This window comes from Nicotiana tomentosiformis, chromosome 2 (assembly GCF_000390325.3).
Source record: "Nicotiana tomentosiformis chromosome 2, ASM39032v3, whole genome shotgun sequence".
NCBI classification, from domain to species: domain Eukaryota; kingdom Viridiplantae; phylum Streptophyta; class Magnoliopsida; order Solanales; family Solanaceae; genus Nicotiana; species Nicotiana tomentosiformis.
This window is the reverse complement of record NC_090813.1, coordinates 57,271,148-57,296,023: the sequence shown is the minus strand read 5'-3', so window position 1 is coordinate 57,296,023 and position 24,876 is coordinate 57,271,148. Positions and strand designations below refer to the sequence as shown.

The following is a 24,876-nucleotide window of genomic DNA, read 5'->3' as shown; positions in this document are numbered from 1 at the left end:
GTCAAACTTTGTTTATGTTATAGTATCATGTAAAAATTACACTTTTGAAAAGTTAAAGGAGCTTGTAATCAATCTTGTATCAAATATAGCCTTATAGATTGTATAAAGCTCTTCGCTGATAAAATCCTTAGGTACAGCTCCTCAATAGGACTTAATTATGAGTCAGTCCCAAATAAGTTAGAATCGGCTATATATATCCTTATTGATCATATTTTTTATTTAAATTCATATCAGACTAACATAAATAAAAATGACATTGAGTTGGGTCAAAAAAATATAAAAATCCCATGTTGATTACCATTATAAGTTGCGACACCATACGATTGATGGAGATTATATAAATTTGAAAACTTAAAAGGAATATGGAGTCAATCCCATATTGAATTGGGTCAAAAGTTACGACACCATACATTGGGGCCAACTCCGCAATTAATCGAAAGTTGCTTCATTCTGATACGGTCCCTGCAAATGCGGAGCAAAACCGGATTCTCAGATTGACCGGAGAAGCAAGAAAGGAACAAACAGCACATCATCAGCCATGGGTTCCGATCCTGAAAAGTTGATCGCCAAAGCCGATAAACTGTAAAAACCTCACCTACCACCTCTATGAATTCTGTATTATCTATTTATGAGTCATTTTCTTTGTATATTTTCCAAGATTCAATTCTTGTCAGATAAATTTGTTGTTATATAAACAATTTTAAGGGTGTCTGACCAAACCTGTGTAAGAGGGTGTCTCTTTCTCTGAGTTACTCGTGTAAATATGGTATAATACACTCTCACACGCTTATACAGAACATCTACATGTAATTGTCTTAACTCTTAAGCTGTCTATAAAGGGCATATTTTGTTATAATTTTAAGAATTGTTTATGAGAGTGGCAATGGAATGTGCTTACTTTTTTCCCGTCGTGTGATGTTTAAGCACTTGATTTAACTAAGAAAATTTCCATTTTCTTGATCAGATTTTGATATTCTATTAATTATTACGCCAAGTCACCAACCAGTAAAATAGTGTTCTGATCAGAGATTGGAGCATCTTGATTACTCTTTTGATCTTTATTAACGTTGATATTTTTATTTTCTGGAATAATATTTGGATTTGGGACTTGAAAGCAAAATTTTTAGTTAATGCGCTTGATCCGAGAGATTAGATGTAGTTATGGCGGTGCAAAATACCATATTCTGTTTCTTTGATGCAAAGTACAAAAAGAAGCCTTTGTATATTTAATCCTCATTTCTTTCCACGTTTTAAGTTTTATGTAATTATTTGTTCCCCTATCTGTATAGGACAAAATTAAGTTTTACCAGGTGGAGTAGCGATTGGAGAAGTGCTACTGTTTTATATGAGCAGGCAGGTATGTACGATATTCATATTCGAGTAAAACAAATGTTACATAAATTGGAACATTTTGAGCATGTTAATCACGTGACTGACACTATGTTCTTGCATTACAGCTAATGGATTTAGGGTTGCTAAAAGTTATGAGAAAGCAAAAGAAGCATTTGAGAAAGCTTCAAAAGGGCAAGAGATGCTTTCCTCGTATCCTTTTCCCCAATCGGTTTCTCTGAATTTTTCTTGTCGTTTGTCGATTGAGTCGGTTTTGAGATCCTTGACAAGTAAATCAGGCCTTGGGATGCTGCTAAACATATGGAGTCTGCTGCTACCATGGCGAAGGAACTAGGCAACTGGAAAGAAGTTGCTGACTTTTATAGAAGGGCCTCTGAGCTGTACAATGAATGTGGGAGGGCCCAACCTGCATCTGACGCGCTTGGAAAAGGTGCACGGTATGTCGCTGACTCATTTGGTTGCATTTATCTTTAATGCTATTGTCCTTTCATTATGTGCCAGATTCAGTGCACAAAATTATAAATCCACAACAAACTCATTGAATATTTCAGCTTTTATTCCATTTATTTTGTTTCCAATTTAGTGCAAAAAAGTGGGAGGTGGTTATTGTAAATTGCCTATTACCAGTTTACAACCCAAAAACTGTCCAAAAGTGCAGGGGTCTATGGCACAATCTGTTTTATGCTATATCAATTACAATTTCTGAAATCGTTGATTTCTAAGTCTTATCTGATTACAGATTTAGAGATTCCCCGATCCTAGGGAACCCCTTGTTTAGCTCTGGAAAACGGAAGGATTGATATAGCAACCCTAACTAGTTCGAGATTGAGGTGTAGATTTGTTGAATCTGATTATACCATATCAGTGATTAACTAGTTTCTGTCAGTTGTTTGACTTGCATTTTTACAATTCCTTGAACAACATTCAGCCGTATTTTAAGTAATAATAGTTGATAAACAAAGATACCTCTGCCTTGAATTCAAGTTAATTTAAAATATGTTTGTAGAAACCCGGAAGTGGGATTAAACATTGATTATTCCTTAGCGCATATTTTAACAATTGCTTCTGTATAATGTGCACTATATGGAATCCACATTCTGCCGGTTGCCTTATTCCAGTATATATCTTAAAGTGGTCAATTGACTTTAAATATCTCTCATTAGATGATTAGATCTTGACAGGATTTAGGAGAAAAGGCAAGCATGATATATTGCTAGACTGATCAGAATTAACAGAAGTGTTGAACTTACTCATTGCTGAATTAAAAAGGTTTCTAATGCTAATATGCAAAAAATCAATTAAAGTGATATTCATGATTAGTCTCATGATATAATTTCAATGTTGAACAGCTAAGTACCAAATTAAGCCAAGTCTTGCTTAAAACTGAACTAGAGACCAAACTCAAGAGAAGAGGTTTTGAGTTCCATTTATGTTGATCCAACCTGTTCAACTACCTGCTTACATCAAAACTTAATTCTACTTTCCAGAAGTACAGCTAAGAAAAAATGCAGGACGAAAAGTACTGAGGAGGTACAACAGAAATCTAAGCGTGAATAAAATTCAAGCATTTCACTGTTTCAGTCAAAGCTACCATTTTTTTTACATTTTAGATGTCGCGTCATGCAATTGTTATTAAAAGTTACCACTAGGTGTCTTTCCGCCCACCATTGAAGAACTCCAGAATGGCAATTGAATAAAGTCAAGAGGAAGAACAGAATAGGGTGGACTGGGCATGGGAAATGCTGGAAAGTTTGAAAGGGGTTATATAAGAACAGAAGATTGAAGAGTGAAGGCCTTGTTCTCCTGTGGAGTTGGCTGATGTCTTCTAGTGGATATCCTAAGAGGGGAGTCGAGTGTTCTAGATGTGGTGGCTTCCCGGCTTTATGTGCTAGATTGATAGTTGTGAAACCATGGATAACGTGCGGCGACAAATAGCGACGAGAGCCTGCTTCACTGAGGCGAGCAGCGAAGCGCTCGCCTTTTTGATGTGAAATTTATACAAAAAAATAAAATATTATATATATAACTAAAAATTCAATAGCAATAATATATTAATAAATATATCAATTCAAAAATTAAAAATTCAAAAATCCAAAGTGAAGCTGTGAAAAATTGAAAAACAAAAAACAGAGCAGAAAAAAGAAAGAAGAAGAGAAGAAGTACTGAAGAAGCTCTCTGAACTGAAGAAAAAACAGAGCTCTTCTCAGACTATTCTGTTGAGTGCAGCAGCAGTGATAAAAAACAGAGCCAAAAAAAAAAAAAAAGAAGAAGAGAAGAAGAAGAAGAAGAAAAATGAAGAAAAAACAGAGCAACACAGACTCTGTTCTGTTGCGGCAGCAGTGATAAAAAACAGAGCCCAAAACAAAAAGAAAGAAGAAGAGAAGAAGAAGAAGAAAGAAAAAAATTGGACAGAGTCACAGAACAGAAACTCAAAGAAAGAAGAAAGGAGAAGAAGAAAGGAGAAAAGAGATGAAGAGAAGCATACCTGATGAAGAAACTTGAAGAAGAAAGGAAATCGCTGGTCTGCTGTAGGTCTGCTGTCGACTTGAAGGAGAAAGAGTAAAGAAATCGCGAGCCCTAATTTTTTGTTTTAACAGATCGCTGCTGCTGCCTTCTTCTTTTCTTTTTTGCAAAAAAGCGACGCTACAGCTCGCCACACGCTACAGAGGCAGAGGCACTCCCCACTTTGAAAACGCTACGCCACACTGTAAAATAGCGATGGCAGCTCGCATCGCCTCGCCTCACGCTATTTACAACACTGTGTGAAACAAAGAAATGGGAAAAAGCGGATAATCACTGGCACAATCCGACTATGCCAGTTTTGTGTTTGGCATAAGTCTAAATTCTGTGCCTAACTGGCCCTGTTTCTGTTTCTCTTACTAACCTGTTCAATGGGAAACTCTGGTTAGGGAGGGGGTAGTTTTGGTGGATCTAACAGTTTTCTATAATATCCAGTTCTAACTGTAGATTCCTTTTATATGTTTGATACTTTTTCCTTTTGCCTGAGATTGAAACAATGTGTCGTATCTGATAAAAGGTTGTTAATGTTATAGTGCTTTAGAAGATGGTGCACCTGATGAAGCTGTTCAGTTGTATATTGAAGCCTGTGACATGCTTGAAGAGGATGGGAAGGAACAAATGGCCTTTGATCTATATCGTGATGCTACAAGGGTTTATCTGAAGCTTGAAAAGTAAGAATTACATTTAAGGCAGATATTACTTTTAGAATTTAGAAGTTGTATCTAAATGTGTATTAATCTAATGTATCTTTTGACCTCTTTCTTTTTCTTTCTTTTTTTACCTTCTAAATATAAAAATATTCATACCTTGTTGAGCTAAAAGGTCGGAACCAAGTTGGGAGCGACTGTGACTTTCTATATATCGGAATTTTGTTAAGTTTTAGGTCTTCCCATTGTAGACCTAAAAAAAGAGCTCACATCTTTAAATCTATTAACTTTTAAGTGGACCAATTTGCACCATTTCTCCCTCCTTTTCTTCTCTCTCCCCTTTCTTTCTTTTTCTAATTTCTTTTCTTCTTCTTCCTCTTTTTCTTCTTCTGAGCTGAGGGTCTATTGGAAACAGCCTCTCTACCTTCACTAGGTAGGGGTAAGGTCTGCGTATACACTACCCTCCCCAGACCCCACCTATGGGAATATACTAGGTTTGTTGTTGTTTTAATTTGCACAACTCAATAATATATCTTTTAGAGGTCCTGGTTTTCAGCCTCAGATACCACGTACTATCAAAAAAATATTCATGTGTTTGGTCTAGGAATAAGCATCAGACCCACACGTGAGGGACGTTATACAAAACCTAAAGAAAATAAATAAAAGTGACTCATTTCTAACAGTCTAAGTTTTAATTGAAGCGGTTCACACAGATTCTACCTTTAGTAAGTGATGATGACTTTGAACTCACCACATGCAGGTATGAAGACGCTGCAGGTATCCTATTAAGGTTGGCATTAGCTGCTGATAAGTGCAACGCAACACATAGCCAGTGCAAGGTTGGAAAGCCCTTTAGTCACATTTTCATTTACTGAACACTACTTTGTAGTGGTAAGCACCATCCACTTCCAACCAAGAGGTTGTGAGTTCGAGTCACCCCAAGAACAAGGTGGGGAGTTCTTGGAGGGAGGGACCCGAGGGTCTATCGGAAACAACCTCTCTACCCCAGGGTAGGGGTAAGGTCTGCGTACACACTACCCTCCCCAGACCCCACTAGTGGGATTATACTGGGTTGTTGTTATTGTTGAACACTACTTTGACATTATCTTGTTTAATTCTTGGATAAAGAAAGTCTAGCAAAGTCCATGTTTGTTATGCCATAGCCTTTGAAACCCAGAATTTTTAGTCTGTAGTTTCCGCATTCTGAAGGAATGGTTACTACTGCAATTCTTCATTAGCTACAACTATTTGCAATGTGTTTGAACAATAATAAATGGCAGTTTTTGCTTCCTTCCCAAACCAACAATCTCTCTCTCTCTCTCTCTCTCTCTCTCTCTCTCTCTCTCTCTCTCTTGCCTTTCCCTTGCCATTCTTTTGTCCGTCAATTGCATATGTATGTAGGACCCAATGTCAGCGATATTGATGTGGCCTCTTTGGTAGTTCGTCTACCCTTGTGGCTTTCTTAATGCCTAAACTTCACATCTGCTGCTTATATTTTAGTTTTCTTTTCTTAGACATTTTTAATGAGTGATCTGTAGCCGTGTGCATTTTTCGGTTTTAACAAAAAAGCTGATATTCTTTGGATTATTTAGACAGAATTTATTCAGTTATGGGATTGGTTTCGGTTTAGAATATAGGAAATTTGGATCCTTTGGTTTGTTTCTGATTTTCCACATAATAATGATATAATCGAACTTATGGGCTCATATATATTGCTAAGATTTCTATGTATGCTTTTTTCTTCCTCCCTTTTTGGTGACTTTCTTTCTTTTTTTTCCCTCTTGCCTCTTTTTGCTGTTTTCACTTTGTCCTTGTTGGCGTTGTTACCATCATCCTCTCATTTCATCCAATTCTTCAAGCTACTGAGGAGATAGTCTTGTCTCAGGAGGATGTGATTATGGTTTCAGTTTATATGGGCCTTATTGTATTTTCTTTTTTTTTATTTCAGTTTTCTTTTTCTTAGAGAATAGTAGTCCTTGGTTAACACATGCATGAATGTTGGAGTGGGTATCTCAGGTTCTCTGTAACGATCTGTTGATCCCATATCTAACTCATCATCCATGACTTGTCTCTTCATGATTAATGTGGGCATAAATTTTTAATATAACGTTAAAATACTTTTTTTTTATCAATAAAGATAAATATAGTGTTAAAATACTTGAAAATTTATTCTGTGAAGTGAAGGTTTCAACCTTTCAGCATTTGCTAAAGTAATCAATTGTTTGCAGGCTTATCTTAGTGCAATCATTGTATACCTGTATGCCCATGACTTTAGGCAAGCGGAAAAGTGCTACAATGATTGTTGTCAGTAAGTTACTTATGTATTTCATCAGCTCAAGTATGCTGATTTTACCTTTTTGTGTACCTTTATGCTCATGACTTAAGCAATTAAGTGCTACAAGAATTAATTTTCTAATTCTCCATATGTATTGTTTTACTTTTTAACGCTAGAATTGGAAGTCGAGAGCAAGTGGAGTCCATTAAAAAAATTTATGTATGAGATTTGGTTTTGATGGAAAAAGGAATAAAAGTTTTACTAGGTGGAATGGGAGGAAAGCATATGGAGAAGGTGAAACGAGATCTGACAAGCGAAGTCCATTGCAAAAACTTAAAGTTTGAAAGTTGGTTTGATGGAAAAAAGAATAACATTTTATTAGGTGGGAAAGGGGGAAAGCAAATAGTATAGGTGAAATGAGATCTAACAAATAGGAAAAAGTAGTTTTCTTTGACGCTTATAGTTTTTGTGTACTGACCAGCATCTTTTCTTTCTTGTTCATCTTTTCAAAGCTTTGTAGCATGGCTGGCCTTGTTTCCTTTTTCATTTTAGACTGCTTCCCGGTAGCTTGGCAAAGGAAGTTTACCATGCAGATAATAACCATTAGACCATTCAAATTGAGAATTTTAATTTCTTGTTATGAGTATATCACTCCATGTGGACCCATATACTCAAATAGAGAAACTAACAATATCGTGTGCACTCCTTAAAAAGGAAAAGAACGATCTCATGTACTGATATACGGGTGCCTAGCAAGTAGGGATGACATGCTCAGTTAGTTGTCAGCTGGTTCAAGTTAGCTGTTTTACCACCATTATTGCTTTGCGTGGATTATTTATTTAGTTTTACTGCACCTAAATGTCTTACTTGTCTCAATACAAATGCATTTTAAACCTAAGTTGCTCGGACACAGTGCGGGTGTCCGACATGGGTGCGGATCTAGAAGTCGGATCCTTCGAGATGTAAATTCTAAGATTCGGGGATACGGATCCTAGTACGGATACGGGTGTAGGGATCCGGCTAAAAATAATTCAAAAATATAAAAATATCTCTAAATTATGAGAAATTTTGTGGAATACTTACGTATAGCTTGTAAAGTGTGGATTTATTTTTTATTCTCAAGTTGTAGATAAGTAAAGGATTGATTTCCTAGATAAAGTATGCTATTTTCTTCAAATTTACCCTAGTTTTGGTTCTGATTTTGGGAATCAAATTGTGTTTCGTCTCGAATTTTTCCGGCCGTCGTGGTCAAAGTACCCAAAATTGTTTGACCAGATCCGATACATCCAGAAAAGATGCCATATCCACACCCATACTAGTGTCGTGTCGACACAGATGCGGCATCTAAACTGCCGTGTTGGAGCAACTTAGTTTTAAACCAGTTTCTGGATGTGTTCAGTCCCATTGAATCTTATCACAGGTTCTAGTGCAATACAATCTTTCTCTAGTGAAGTTCACTGTTTAGCATTCCCTTTTTCATTTGCACATCTCTTTATGGTGTTTGTGGTTAAGGAAATATGTCTTGTATGGAGAAAACCCAAAAAATAGGCAGGTCCAAAAGCGTTCTTTGAGTTTTCCAACACAATGATCCAAGGATGAGGCGTATAATGATGTGATTGATGCTTTTACCATTTCAATGCATTTTCTCCAGTGCCCTTTGGCGGGCAACTTCTTCAACCTTGTTTAGCCCAGTTACATTAATCTACTTCCTTATCTTTAAGTCTAGGAGTGCCAGATCCCATACTACTTTCACCTGGGTTAGTCAGACTTAGTGAAATCTGGAATAGCCAATAAATAGGCATCTCTGGATTATAATATCCTCATCAAGTCCCTAGAATCTTAGAGTCCATCTACTTGGATCCTTCTTAGCTTGTATTTCTCCTGTTGGACTCCACATCCGCTCATTATTTGAAATCATACCCCGGATCTTCCACATGCATGGTTAAGGTAAATGTTGTTTAGTTCTGTCATAGAACAAGTTTTATTGAAAAGGACTGATGGTTACTACAAGAGTTCAGTTTGCTCCTATTTAATATAGAGTTTTTTTAAATATATGAATAAATGTGCTGCTGCAAATTTTTGTTCACTGGTTCGATATTTGTTCCCTTTGTGATAGAGCAGTAAATGAATGTCCTGTAAGCAAATTGTACAAGTTCTCTCCTCTATTCTTGGTGTAAGGCTTCAGCAAATCACACAATTAGTATGTGAGTCGCATATCTAAGTGGGAAGAGTTTGTTGTTTGAATATCTGGTAAACAAATGATAGTAGAAGAAAAGAACTACCGACTATGGACCTCCAGATACTTGCCTTTGTCTAATATCCTTCTATTTTAGCCTAGAATATTTTTTTAATTCTTATTTATTTTTGTGAGTTGAGCATCTGGGACATTATGCTAAGGGAAGAGGATCAACAAGGAATGGACGGCTAAAATCGTTAGGCTTCTGTGTATCCCTACCTATTCAGCTTTTCATGTTTATCTTTCTCAGACTGATGAATCTATATGGACAGTTTTATTTTTCAAGTTCATGTTTGCTTCTGGATTTGATAACCTCTCTTATATTTTTAGTTTACTCATGATTTTATCAGGTTAATTCTTATCCTACTAAAGACACGGTTGTTGGCTCTTCTTTGTAGGGTTGAAGTTTTCCTGAATAGCGATCAAGGTCGCTGTGCTGGTAAATTTCTCTCTGCTTATGCTGAAGGCGATGTTGAGGATATTAAACGTGTGGCGCAATCAAGCACTGTATCAAATCTTGATCACACGGTTAGTCATACAGTATTAGAGTTTTAGAGTCAAGATGACGAGTGCTAAGTACTGTCTTACACTAACAAATTTAGCATGGCACAGAGTAGCTCTTTTGACAATATTGAGTTGCAATTGCCTACTATTTCAATTATTTGGATGGCTGTTGTGCTTAGGCTTGTAACATCGTCTTGAATGACAATAAGTGGGTCGGTTAGTTCTCAGCTTTTTGGTAAGAATGGTTGGAATGGGGTATCACCAGGTTTCTATTTAAACTAGACATTCCTTAATCCAACTGTTTCTCTCCCGCAAGTGACTGGTTCTGTAGTTTTCTAGCAATAAGATTTTTGGAGCATCTTTTCAGCTAAATCGTCCCGACTGATAAAAACTTGTACTTTTCTTCGATATTTGTTTTCGTAAGCCATTTTACTCAGTATAATATTTTTCCTACTTGCTTCAGAACTTTCTCCCAGAATTCAAAGAGTCCTTCGTTAATTGAACTGCAAAAAAATTTCTTGTTTGGTCTGCATAGCTGTTTCGTGAGTAGCTTCTAGATCATTGTCAATGCTCAATGCTTCACAGTTAATGATGAGCTTGAGAGTTTGATTTGCACTTGGACGAAAAAGTAAGGAAATTAAGATGCATAAGCAAGAAGCTTCATTTGTGTGATATCTATTTTCCTTCCCTTTCCCCTTCTTTCCTGCACTTACATCTAATTGTACTTCTGTTGTTTATGAGTGTGTACTTAAGCCATTCAATAATCCATTCAACTTGCTATTTTAACATTTAACACAAATTGCAATAAATCCAGATCATCAAGATTGCGAGGAAATTGCCTACGGGGGATGTTAGTGCGTTCAAGAATGAAGCCACGAAAGACAATGAAGAGCCTTTGGATGAAGATGATCTGACCTAGACTCTCACTAGTTGATGGAAATGAGTCAAAGCTTCATGTGTGCTGAGTTTGTGGTGTGACCTACAATCAAATATATAAAACTCAAGTCTTCTTTTACTATTTTATCCTGTTAGATTTGTTGATTATATCATGAGAAAATGTCTGAGAGACACCCTGTACAGAAGAATCTCACAAACCATCGCTCCACGGATTGATTTGCAGATTGGAAGCTTTTGTTTGCGATGTGATTTCATTTTTTATAGAAGCTATTTGGTGATTGTTGGATCATTGAAGTGCAATCTTAGCATTGTGGTTCTGTACTTTATGTGAATTAAATGAACTCAATTCTGGAGATTCCTCCCCTTTGCTTTGTTCCTCCAGCATTGACCATAAAACTGATGAACAACAACAACAAACCCAGTAGTTTCCCTTTCTGAACCTTTGTTTGTTTTCGGAAAACTGGATTTGGCTCAGGATTGCCCATTTTTGGGGTACGGGGAGGGTAAGATATACGCAGCCTTACCCCTACCCCTGAAATGGCAGAGGGGCTGTTTAAAAACTGATGAACAAGACTTTGCAAAAGACTGGCAATCTGATTTAAAGTTTTACTTCTATATCAGATTAATGTTTATTTTGTATTATTTTCTAGCTATATTGAGCATACGCACATGTATTTTTTTAGAAGAATATTATTTATAAGTAAAATAAAATAAAAATTGTGAAACCGTGCCACATGGCACCCCTTAGTAAAGCCCTTGGTCCCAAACTTCTACCATAAGATTTTATTTTTCCTCAACTTTAAGAACTACAACAATAATCAGTCGGCGAACAAAATCACATCATGGTTATTTATCATCAACCAATGAGTTATCTACATTTCAAACACATTTACAGAGCCTAACAAATCAAAAAATTGGACACTCAACAAAATTACAAAAAAGAGAAGTCTTAACAGCTGAATCAGCTATTAGTTGTGTTGTATGAAATTTTTACTATGACTGACAAAGGAATGTTTATAACATGACCCTGGTTACCAAATAATCCAATTCTTCCATAGCTTGGTGCAGTGTTGTTCTTAGTAGCATTAAAGACAAAATTCAAGACCTGTTGCTGCCCACTTGCTATAAAAAAGCGTGCTGGCGTGACGTTTATAGAAACTCCATAAGGTGCACTCCAACCAACAGCATATGTTTCATTGCCAGCAATATTTATCAATGTTCTTTGTACTGTTTTGGATTGATTCAGTTTCGATATTGTGATGGAAGGCAAGTTCAGCTCAGTTCCATTCATTGTAGATGCTCCACAGCTCTCACCAGTGTAATTCAGTACCACAGGTGCCGATCCATTTATGCCACAGAGGAATGACATGTAGTCACTATAGCCTACAATGAACATTTTCAAATGCCATATCAGAGACAGGCAGAAGATGAAGAGATACGACAAGATCTATCTATTCAAACCCCCAATTCGACCCAAAAAATACACTGGTTGCTCAAACATGTGTGGGAGTAACCACCATATGTCTCCAGTAGATATAATCTTACATAAAATACAGGATAACTACTTAAAATGATAGACTAAAAACTGAGAAGTAACTTTCTCCATAAAATTGTGATCAGCATTGTAGTGAGGCCTAAGTCAAGTCAACATAGACCTTTCAAGTAAAACAAATGTAAGACTTCCAGAACATCTTCCTTAAACCAGTTTCAGACATACTCTTTTCTCTCAATTTGCCAAAATATAAGCAGAACTGTGGATATACCACCATGTCCATCATTCACATATTAATAACATCTGATAACTACTTAAATTTTAGAACGAATAATAAATTTTCCTCAACTTCCACAGCAAAGATACACGGGAGCAAAGAAGAGTGCCTTACTTGTATCAAAAATAAGGCCTGGATCCAATGCAGCAGTAGCATTCACAAATCCACTTCCCATGTCAAAAGGTGTTGCAGGAGACTGGTTTGAATCTGGGTTAGCATATGCGCGCTGGGCCAATATGGGACCGCCATTATTATCATAAAGAGAAGCTGTGGTAGAAAGTGCAGATCCAATAGCAGCAGGACTAAGGCTAGGAAATTTCTGCTTAATGAGTGCTGCCAGACCAGCAATATGAGGGGCCGCCATGCTGGTTCCAGACATCATTGCAAAATCTTCACCTAAATATTGGATCAAGTACCATACGTAAGCAAATATATAATGTCATTTTCATACATGTACAAGTAGCATTTTTTCATTTGTTGAGAGATAGCTTTACAGTAACCTACAAGCTTTCTTTAGTTCAACTACCTTCAAACTCAACCGACTCCATGCCACCGGAACTCCAAGCTGCCCATATAGAATTTCCTGGAGCAACTAGGTTTGGTTTAAGTATGTCTGCATCATCAAGAAAACTATCTTCTGGATCTGGTCCCCGAGCAGAATAAAACATAACCTTCGGAGCAGACAAGCTGAAATTTGCTTTAAGACCCCCTGAAATGCATGCAACTGCCCCAAACCTTATAATTTTCTTAGTAACTTCATCTTGGTCCAATGAAGAATTGTAGTACTGAAGTAAGATCTGCCAAGTTACTTGAAATCAGTAAATGCAAATTGCAAATAAACAGTTGGGTGCATGGGAACCAAAAGTTGAAAGAATTTGGAGTAAGCTGATGATAATGTACATATAAGATTTTTATCAAACTTCATTAGCGATCCAAGATGACTTGGCCAGATGATAAAAATTACTCCCCGTGTTTCATTTTATATGGCTCTTTCCTTTTGAGTTTGTTCCAAAAGAATGGCACCTTTCTATATTTGGAATTTCTTTAACTTTAAACTTCTCAGTGTACCCTTAATGAGATGCTCGTATAGTCAATGAAATGTCATGGCTTTCCTTTCTTTAACTCCTTTCCAGTCAAACACTACCATATAAAATGAAATGGAGGGAGTAGCATATCTCAAGACATACCTCAGAATCATTTGCAGATGGAATTATGATACCAGGCAATCTCATTGGAGTCGGATTGATTTGGAAACCGATGACAAAAGGATCGAGGTAGAACACAACACCAGCTGCACTAAGGTTCTTAGCAGTTTCCAGGGCCTGTTTGATGGTGGAAAGTCCAAGAACAAAGCGGACAGAGTAGCTGCAAACTAAAAGATTCCCTTGAACAAGAGTCTGATTGAAACTACTGGCATCTTGGCATTCACCCACATACATATCATTAGCTGCTGTGTCATTCAAAGCATGAATTGCCATAACTAGAGTGTACATGCTATCTGTTCCAGCTGCAGAAAAATACACAACTTTGAAGCCAATCACATGACAGGAACTTCTTTAAATTGTAAAGAACCTTAATGGACAAAGGGCTAGCCCCAATAAATTGTAGTAATAGCTGAAGTGGAGTGCAAGCTAAAATCAAACAACTGCCTTTGCACCCAAAGAAAACTAATGGTTACTTAATTCCATTATCTTTATCCAGTGAAAACTAACCAATTTATGCATAGGAAAGAACAGTAGTATGTACAAGCCAAAAATGTCTTGGAACATGCAAATGGTTTGTTTACCAAATTCATGACTGTATGCTGATGATGGATATGTCAAAGAACAAGGAAGACTCAAGTTTGGTAGATGTATAGTAGATCAAAAGAAAAAAACCCGGAAAATTTTAATTTCAGATGATCGTCACAGTTTCACTCATGTTATTCCAGAAATATTATGCAACTTTTTTTTACTACTTAAGATAGGAGAGCAAATATGGTTTAAAACTAACAAGAAAAATATTCCTTATGGCAAAATATCTAGGCTACTAGTGCATATTCTTTAACAGGTCTTAACATGTCCAAGTGCGTAGCTTGATCAAACACGAAATCAACCCTGTAAAAGTCATCTTTCATTCTCGACCGATATTTTATTAAGAAAAAATTGTTGAACTTTATTTATACAATAAGTTCTACAGAATAATTATTAAATTGATCATCAAGATAGACTTACGTGCAAGTCCAACTCCACGTATTGTAATGTTGTTTCCAAGCACTATAGAGTTACCATAAACCCTGTCATGGGTTGAAGCACCAACAGTGAAGATCCATGGACTGAAGGAAGAAATACTTTTAGGTGAAGGTCCAGTATTTCCTGCTGCTTGTACTACAAAGATGCCGGCCTTAACTGCTGACAGTAAGGCCATGTCTATAGGATTAAAGAAAGTAGCGACACCAGGAGGACGCCTGTTTGGAGTGATTGATAAATTGATTATGTCCACACCATCCTGGGCTGCCTATCAATGAAAACAGATAAGTATCAGTGCTAAGGAATGAAGATATATCTTGTTTTTGCTTTGTGAAGATGCACCTTATGCTTACTACAATGATGAAGAAGAGAGTACAATTTAATATGAAATAAGGTTTTCATACATGAACAGTTGTCCAATAACAATGAGATCTTTTTCCTTCTATACCGCCATTTTTAACAAGGCTGCTTTACCACTAATAACACAAGCATCAATGTGTGATGTTGCCACATTGTGGAATTCGGGCGACCACTCCTGTCATAAGATTAAGCACATATACTTTGCTGAAGGTATTGTGACACTTATAGCAAATCTACATCTGCATGTTCAATGTCGAGCTCATGGAAATAGACTGGAAAATGCTGTCTTGTTCTTTGTTTTCTTTTAGCTTTTTATATGGAAAAGCTCAGCTCAAGAGAAGAAAATCCAAAGCACCATCAGATGGAACTGGAAATCTCAAAATTCCAGTGAGGGGAATGATTCTAGGTCAACGTAAATGTCCACACATCAAAAATCAGAAAAGAAGATCATATCCCATTTTCGGCAGTTATTTGAAAGCTTATACACAATCAAAAAGATCAAAGTACAAGCAATGCAGGGAAACAACACCTGCAGCACTTATTTTACTTTCTTCTCTCGTTTGTATGAAGTCCAAACACAGATACATTCCTTTCTTTTGTACCCTTCTTCTCTACTCTCTAACTAAAAATGAAAAGGTACCTGGTCTATGGCGGCAACGACATCTGCAGCAAAGCCACCAAAGCTCTTGTATAATGCCTTATAAACTGCAACACTGCAAATATCAACTGGTGATCAATATCTCAGTCTAGTTCATAGGATTTCAATAAATATTGTACTTTAGGAAATTAACTCAAAGTAAACTCAATTGCTTCGACATGAGCACTTAGTTAGGTCGACAGAGCAGACTAGATGTAGTAGATCTGTAGTCGGTTTTGCAAAGGGCTCACAACTGAAGCAGTTGCTAACTTATCCAGGATCCAACTCCCCTTGGAAACAACGCATCCATATTTATAGAACTACTTAAGTATATCATAAACATCAGGAAGAAAGATTTCTGGCAATCATAACCCCTTTCAGCAGTAGAGACAAATATCTTCAGTAGTAGTCCTACAAGCTGAGTTCTAATCTAGTATTACCAGGAAATTCAAAAGCATTTTAAGTGTTCTGAATTCGAAAAAACACTTTGATTTCAGTTGCTTTGTAACAAAAGCTACTTTGGTTAAAGTTATAATCAGGAGCTATAGCTTTCAAAAGGTGCTGGTTTAGTAGTCACTGCAGAAGCAAATACGGGATCACATATTCCAGTAGACTAGCATGCCCAGACAGACCATTAAACAAACCTCACAAAGAGGGAAAAGTTTTGGAAGTTGAGCGGAAGAGAGAATAAGCATGAAAATTGATTGTAATTTAGTATAGGTATACACATCAATAGCGAGTACAGCAACATCATCAGTATCTCTTTCGGGATCTCTTCCAAAGAACAGACTATAGTTACATATTGAGCATCACAATCCATAGGTAAATTTGCAAATCAAAAAAGAAAAAGATTTGAATTTTCAGGTCTCTTACTGTGAACGAGGAGCCATTCCACTAGCATATCCAAAGTGATGTCCAGCTACAACAACAGGGATCCCATGGTTACCTGCTGCAATTGAAGCTGTATGCCTGCATGTTTAAAGAAAATTCAAGCCACTTGCTAATAGAATTACTATCAGTAACTAAAAGATTCCATGAAGACATAAGCAACTGTATACTTGCAAAAAGCATGTCGACGATATCAAGAAGGTCTGAACAATCATCAATTTCCTTTTTTTCCTGTGTGTGTGTGTCCGTTTGTCTGTATGTAGTGTGGGTTTAAATCCTTGGGATCATCAAGTGTACATTCCATGGCTGTAAGCATACTAGTTCAAAGTACTTTAATGTCACCAAAGTTTAAATAAAGCAACTCCCATTAAATAAAACAGTCTTTTCAGCTATACCGAGGGAAGATGGTACATTATCACATTTGAAGCAATGAATTTCAACAAGTGTATAGTCAAAATGATATGGTTGCTTCTTTCCCAAATCAAAGACTACGTTGCAGGTTTGGTTGGTTACCCTACTCTGTACCAGATTTTGAATTTTATGGAAACGCATGTCTTGTAGGTTACATGAACAAGAGATCTGTCATGGGATACAAAAGGGATCATTGGATATCTCAAAAGCAAAAAGATTATTTCAGAAAAACCATGATATTTGTGTTAGGCTTAGAAGGTTTCATGCCACTGTAATTTATTGAAGAATGAAGGTGTTTGGTTATCCCAATGGTTACTTGAGCTCAAGTTGAGCCTTAAAATGATAAAGATAATGATTGATCATGATCCAGACCAACAATATTTAAGGGACACACTATGGAATGTAAAATAAGCATTTCAACCAAAGGCAATTGCTTCTTTGAGACCAATTCCAACAATACTGAGATTGGAATGAAATTCTAGTTAGATCCCGGCCGCTTTGTTGGAACTAATTGATACGCACTTAGTTTACTAGAAATTGAAGTGCTTGAGGAAAAAAGGTTATAGTGAAATGATCCATAGGGAAGGGAAACACTTACGTCCCATGCCCATCACCGTCAAAAGGAGAAGCATAGTCCTGAGTTGCATTGAATATCCCCCTGGTTATAGCAGAGGCTGCAAAATGGCGAGCGCCAACAAGCTTCCTGTTGCATGATCCAGAAGGGAAATCTCGAGTGACCTCACAAATGCCAGAGAAATGCTCTGGAACAGGATAATGTCGCTCAGGTGTATTATCAGAGAAGCTGGGGTGCGTTGGATCAATTCCAGTGTCAATGAGACCAATCACAATGCCTTCCCCAGCAGTTTCAAATCCACCCTCTTGAGCCCATGCCCCTAGAGGAAGACCCAGGAACTGTGGTGTATGTGTGGTTGCTGTTCTGACCGAGAAATCCAAAATCACATTTGACACTTCTCTCCTACTTGCAAGCTTGAAAGCCTTGAAATACCATCATATGCATGAGTTGATATTGAGATCAAAACACACACAAAACTACATAATGACTCAACTATCAACAGTGTCGTGATTAGCAACAAAAAAGGCAATGCAGCTGTTAATGAAACAAAATTTCAAGACCACTCACTGGTAACATACCTGCTGGGGAGTAACAAGCACGGCAAATCCATTGATCAAGTAGTGGTAACTGTGAAGTTTCAGATACTTTTCTCCTCTGAATATTTTCCTCAATAAAGAATCGTGCATCCGTGATATGGAGGAAGCATGGTGGCCATGTTTATGCGAAATATTGCTGGTTCAAATAAAGCTGATCAATAATATGATGGGAAATAGTAAAGCTTCTCACTTTCACAAGAGATATAATGTAAGAAGCCAGACCATGAGCAATAGCACTAGTCCCTTAATGCAAGAAATACAAAAATGACAGTTAAGGACAATACCAAAATATGATAATTGAGTAATATTAAAACTTCTCCATTACAACTGGAAGGAGATACACAGCTCAAACAATTAATCTATGAGAGAGGAAGTGTTATAATTTTCCAAATCTTATCAATCACGTTTCACCCCACAAGAATCTTAACCTAAGTAATTCATTACATGCCATAACTCATCAGTCAAACACACAAACTATCAATTACAAGAATTCCCTCTTTTAGCATACACAATCTTGAACTTCCAAACAACTTGGACTTTACAAAAGCTAGAAGATTAGTTAACAAACAATACCTTGGTTTATCCAGTCTACTAAAATTTCCTGAACCTTGATTCTTGGAGTGGTGATGGTGGTGGTGACCCTTCACTCTAAGCTCACTATAGAAATGAGAAATAGGAGCTTGTTTCAGAGTTACAATATACACAGCAGTATCTGAATCTTCATTCTCCAGACACAAGCCACAACCCACAAATACCCCCCAAAATAACACCAACAACAACTTAAAGCTGGAATCTTTTTCCATTTTGAGCTCACCCCACATCCTATGAACTCCCATTTAGACCAAAATTCACAACAAAATTACTCCTTTTCACCAAAAACAACTACCCATTTGTTCCATTTGGCAATTCCCAAGCTTAAAGACTGTTGCTTTTTTTGCCTTTTCCAAATACCACTAGAAGTGAAGTTCACAAAGGAAGCAGCTCTTTATTATTTGTGCTTTACAGTGAATGAAACATTAATGGGAAGCCTATTGCCACCACCAAGAATTGGACAGAGAATGAAGACACCTGCATTTAATTTAATATAAGCTGAAGAAAAAGAGGAGAATCTGTGATTAACTTTTCTTGGATGCTGTGCATGTGAACGTTTTGTTTATTCCTAGTTAATATAGTTGATGGAATTTTTATTTTATCTTCTTTGCTTTTTTTGTTTCTATGCTGCGAGCAAGATTGATGAAACAAAATTGAACGTTTTTACGCTTTTGCTTTTGTTCTTATATGCTGTCTGATTTATGCACATTGTCTTCTTTCTTTAACGGGCATTTTTATCAATAGTATTCTCAATGAGTTCTTAGTTTGGTCCTTTTATATGAAACGGCAGTTAAGGAATTTATGAAATGGATGAATTTTGGTCTAACATAAATGTTTGTGAATAATTCATAATTATTCACTATTTTTATATTAAAAATACAATGTTTGGAGTTATATAGTCTTTCACGAATCGAGGCCTAATTTGTGTTTGACCATAGGTAATTCCTTAGGCAATACTCCGTATGGATCAGAATTTTTTGCTCATTATTTGCATTTTCTTATAATTTCTATTTGTATTATTTTCAACTAATATCAAGTTAATAATTTTACTATTGCTCTCAAATCCTTAGATCAAGATTCGCTCATTGCTCTCTATTATTTTCTCCTTTTCAAAGTGATGGTCACTTAACTGGTCTAAATGAAGAAATTGCAAGCCTGGAAATCAAATACACTTTGGGGTCGACTGGTTGATAGTTTAGATATACATAGATTATGATGCATGAATTGTTATATAATGAATAATAGTATGAGGATTGTTACGTGAAGAATAAATAGTACAGTGATTATTATTTGAATTTACATAATGTAAGGACATTTATGTCTTCATATATTACTTATCCCAACTTCTACCTTGTATATAATATGTATACTATTTACCTTTTAAAAATAAATTTTGTATTAAATAAATTAGTAATTTAAGTTATTTTCCTAATATTTAGAATTTTAAAATTAATTATGCTTTAATTATTAAATCTTTTCTTATTGAATTAGATCCTAATATTTAGGAGTTTAAATTCAATTGAGATTTTATCTCAAATAAGGAAAGGATCCACTCTGTTTTAAAATAAAAATAGTAGTACTTCATATTATTCGACAAACTCTAAAAGATATGTCACCCAAGGTTCCTTTACAATAAAATAACTTTATATAATACAAATGTAATACTGTGTAAATCAGAGATATAATAGGTATAACGGCTTCATTTATATACACAAAGAACATTTTACGTAGCTACTCAAATACATATGGTAATAAAGCATAAAAATTACATATGTTTTGTAATATTAGGACACGTACTATATTTAAGATATATACCTTTATATTTAACATTATCACAACCTTAATTTAGCACTTAATTATGATAAATTAGTATAGTTTAATCTTTGTATATTGACTGATGATTCTTTCTTTTTCAATATATTGATCATGATTAAGAACTTCTATGTGGTGATATTTTTCCTTGTTGAGTTATCTATATAAAATTATGTTCTTCATTTTCATGACTTACCTTTTATTTTATAACTCAAATATAATTTTAAATACGGTAAATCAAATAATGGACTCTTTTCTATGTTCTATATTTCTAATTCTTCTAGTGATTTTTGTTTATGAATATTTATATAATTATTTTATAAAAAAATCTCCTTTAGACAAGATACACGCGTAATTTGCGTACTATTGACTAGTAATACATAAATTTCTATATAACTTATACTCATTTTAGTTATACAATGTTTGGTTTCTAATTTATAAGTTATACGAAGTTTAAAACCCAAAAACAAAATCTTTTAGAAGATGATGCTTTGGCCTTTTTGGTGGTAGGCCAATTTGGTTTCCAACGTTATAAACTTAATAATTCTTTTTCTTTTTCTTTTTATCGAAAGAGATGGTTAGGACTAAAAGGTTCATCTTCTTTTAGCTCGTGCCCTTCCACGAACTCGGCCAGTTGAATAAATGATGACATCTATCCATAAAGAAATGATATTGCTATTACAAGAATTAGTATAGCGCACACAAGATGCGCGGAGAATATAAATCGCGTTGTGTGATCTAATTTATTTGATCACATTATATTATATTGCTTGAATTAAATTTTAATCTGTTTTTATTCAGTGAAACATGCCCAATAAAAAATTATGAAATTAGAAAAAAAAATTCATATGGTTATCTAATAACTTTTCAGTTCCTCATTTTTCTTTATTACATAATCTACTATATTTAGTATTATTTTATTTGCTATTAGATATTTTATTAGCTTGTTACTTGACTTAATATTTTCGTTAATTCTTTCTTTTTAATATAATATAGATATATACTTTTCTTACTCCAATTGGTTTTTAAACATTTTTTCATTGTCTTCCTTTGAATTCGTCCAAAATATAAATTAATTTTTTCTTTGATGTTTATAAATCTACTAATTTTTTAATAATTGGTATTTTTGAATTATATTCCTAGAAATTAAGTTTTTCTTCTCTTTTGACTCTTTATTAAAATTTTAATTTTTAAGATTTAATTATTAAAGTCAACTATGTTTTAAAATTATGCTTCATTGCTTGGTATTCTTTCATTACCTATATATTTGATTTTTGACTTTATCTATTATGATTTAATTTACGTGATAATTTATATATGTATGATTTTTGTCATTATAACCCAAAAACGCTTTCTAATTTGAAATTCTAATAAATCTTATTATTTTATATTTTACACTATTTTTTATCCATGTTTTCCTCTATTATCGTTATTGTTTTATTCGTTGCTCAGTATGATTACACTTTATGTGAATTTTTTATAAGTTTATCTTTAGATTTATTGTCCTTGATTATTACCTCCTTTAATATAACATATATAATATAGATTTCTTACTCCTGAGAAAGTTGATTATTAATTTATCACTCTTTTACTTGAAATTCATTCATTATTCTATGTCTTTTTATTTTGACTTTATCTATTATGGTTTTAGCTATGTTTTATTATTTGTAAGAATTTTCTCATCATAATTCAAAAGATACTTTATCATCTCAAATTCAAATAAGTTTATTTCTATAATTTTATAATAAAAATTGTATTTTTCTTGTGAGTAAGTTCATTTAATCGTTACTTGAAATTTTTCATTGATCACTATTATTTGATTTTGATTTTATTAAGATTTTAATTATGTGGTATTATATATTGTATTTTTTATCACAATTGAAAAATCACTTTCTTATCTCAAATTTAAATAAGTCTCATCAATCTATATATTTATTTTACTTTTTCTCAATACGCTACTTGACTTCATATCAAGCTTGACTACCATTCTTTTAATATAATTTAGATAACTTTTAATATATTATCCTCAAATCAAGCTTAACTACCATTTGCCTTCACTTTCAAGCTTGGTTAATTCTTCAATGGTCTAAATTTATCAATAATAAGGTGAGGCAGCTAGGAAGAGGTACTCTTGAAGGTCGTTTGGTATATCAATTCAAATATATATATATATATATATATATATATATATATATATATATATAACATATCAAAATGATATAATTCAATAAGAATATTAAAAATGGTATATTTTAGCCTTCAATTTTAAATACACTCTTAGTATTATATGACACTTGGCTTGACCTCTTGCTTCACTATCATTCCTTTAATATAATATATGAAATTATATGTATTGGCAACTTCCTACTTTAAAATATAATAGGTTTCAGAATAAATATTTTCAATATATAACAATATTATTTCCGAAAAAATAGTTAAGTATTTTTATATTCAAATTCAAAAAGAGTAACTAATTATTAATAAAATATAATGCATTATAACTTTTTAAAATTTAAATTAAAAATAATAATTATTACCTAACCTAACTAACTTTGTCATAAATTGACAAGCGGCTTATTGTGATGATGTCACTTGGCTTAATGTGAATGTTTTTTCCTCTCTTTTTAATAATTTATAGATATAGATTTAAGTTGTAATAGAGAGATTTTATTCAAATCAGCGTAATTTAGCATGTTATAACATACTTCCTCCGATCCACTTTAATTGATTTTTTAGTTTTTTTTTTGTGGTCCACAATATTTGATTTTTTAAGATAACAAGAAGGAATTAATTTCTTTTTTTCAAAGTTAGCCCTTGAAGTAAAGAGCCTAAGAGTATTTGTTATATTTTTAGGTTAATATGGTCAATTTTATTGTTAATTAATGCTAAAAGATAAAATTTTTAACATGTGTAAAAATGTCAAAAAAATCAATAAAAGTGGAGCGGAGAGAGTATTAATTACTGGAGTATTTATTATAGATTATCAATGTAATACTTACTCCATGCGTTCACTTTTACTTGACATGTATACTAAAAATAGATTTTCATTTTTACTTGTCACTTTACGCATATCAAGAGAAGACAATTTTTTTTCATGTTATACCCACAATATTTATTACTTATTTCAAATCATTTTCTCAAATCCAATAAAATATGCATCATTTAATATGGATATCATGGTAAGTTATGCACTTTATTTATTATTTTTTAAGGGGCGTGAAAAGTCAAAAACATGTCAAGTAAAAATGAACGGAGGGAGTATTAAATAAAGTTATTTGTTACACGTGCATAATATTTAAATTCCTACATTAAACATAGTTAGTAATGTCAACACATTCTTCATTTTAACTAGATTACTTCCAGATTTATTTAGTTCCGTTGGTCGGAATTAAATGCAGATTAGGGTTTTGCTTAGTCCTTGCTTGACCTATTCATTATCCATGATTTATTAATAAAAAAAACCGCCCTAGACAAATAATTATATGTTTGACGCCAAGTCCCCCGATAATGAGAATAGATCCAAATTTATCTCATGGAAAGTCAAATTTGATCCTTAAAAGTTGGGATATGGATTTTTCCTAATATAAAGGTGAAAGGAAGGATCAACTTTACTCCTATTCCAATCTAAACACGCACTAATTGAAACTTACTCAAAGAGATATTACCAGACTTTATTAGTTTGGAGTATTTGAAACTACCTGAAAATTATTTTTTTTTCTTTTTACTTTATAAGTAAATTTTATCTTATAGATAAGTCCATAATATAGAGTAAAAAGAGAAAAAGTAATAATATTAAAAAGTATTAAATATGTAAAAGTTAATAATTTAGAGAGAAAAATAGGTATTTGGCTACCAAAAGTTTGAGAAATCAAGTTGAGTGACCTTCTGACTTCTAGGCTTATGAGTGCTATAGAAATATTTAAGTAACTTTCTGTTATAAAAAAAAAAAGTAACTTTACTAGGTAATTTCAAATAACTGACTAAATATTTAAGTAATAGACTATGAGTTTGGAGTATGTGTATATCACATTTATTTTGAAAATACTTAATTATGTATAATTGTCGTGTACTTGTGTGTCTTTATGTAAGTTCGATGTACAATCAATAGCTATCATACCCAGCTGATGAGATTGGTTAAAATCCGTTCACAATTATAGATGTACGTATGCTCGCGTATTAGACCAAATGGCCATTGTAGTACTAGAAAGATATGAACTTAAGTTATACATACTGATACTCAAAAAAAAAAAATTATATTATCAAATATAATTCAACATGTGATAACAAATTAAATTATATTTATCATATTACCAATTAATATTTATCTAAGTATTTTGCTTGAAATTATTTCATAAGTTCTTGATTGTGTAAATTTGAAACACACAAAAATATATATACATATTTATCTCTACTTCTCTTTATTACGTGGACAATGTTGACACTTGCCAACCACCATTACTGAGGTATTATCACTTTTAGCTCGTGTGCGAAATTATTTACATTCGATAGCCGAAAAAATATATAAAATTTATATAATTTTTATATATAATATACATAATATATAAATATATATTTTTTCAA

At 34.0% G+C, this 24,876-nt stretch overlaps 2 protein-coding genes across 3 annotated transcripts; one reads left to right on the top strand and one right to left on the bottom strand.

The window, feature by feature from the left end:
* Window positions 1-314: 314 nt before the first annotated feature.
* On the top strand, window positions 315-10,718 carry LOC104097850 (gamma-soluble NSF attachment protein). The gene is made up of 9 exons (XM_009604464.4): window positions 315-582; window positions 1,290-1,357; window positions 1,458-1,542; window positions 1,629-1,787; window positions 4,404-4,541; window positions 5,278-5,356; window positions 6,746-6,825; window positions 9,427-9,556; window positions 10,347-10,718. The coding sequence occupies exons 1-9, from the start codon at window positions 539-541 to the stop codon at window positions 10,449-10,451; spliced, it is 888 nt and encodes a 295-aa protein (XP_009602759.2). The 5' UTR covers window positions 315-538; the 3' UTR covers window positions 10,452-10,718.
* A 533-nt stretch (window positions 10,719-11,251) lies between these two features.
* On the bottom strand, window positions 11,252-19,077 carry LOC104097851 (subtilisin-like protease SBT2.2). 2 transcript variants are annotated; one of them, XM_009604465.4, is made up of 10 exons: window positions 18,466-19,077; window positions 17,875-18,028; window positions 17,321-17,718; window positions 16,297-16,392; window positions 15,427-15,499; window positions 14,412-14,694; window positions 13,386-13,705; window positions 12,725-12,995; window positions 12,313-12,594; window positions 11,252-11,812 (listed from the first exon to the last, which is right to left on the bottom strand). In XM_009604465.4, the coding sequence occupies exons 1-10, from the start codon at window positions 18,726-18,728 to the stop codon at window positions 11,391-11,393; spliced, it is 2,562 nt and encodes an 853-aa protein (XP_009602760.1). In that variant the 5' UTR covers window positions 18,729-19,077; the 3' UTR covers window positions 11,252-11,390. The 2 variants fall into 2 exon arrangements, with proteins under 2 accessions (XP_009602760.1, XP_070051475.1); XM_070195374.1 differs by having other exon boundaries at window positions 17,875-18,043; window positions 18,466-18,603.
* Window positions 19,078-24,876: the final 5,799 nt, after the last annotated feature.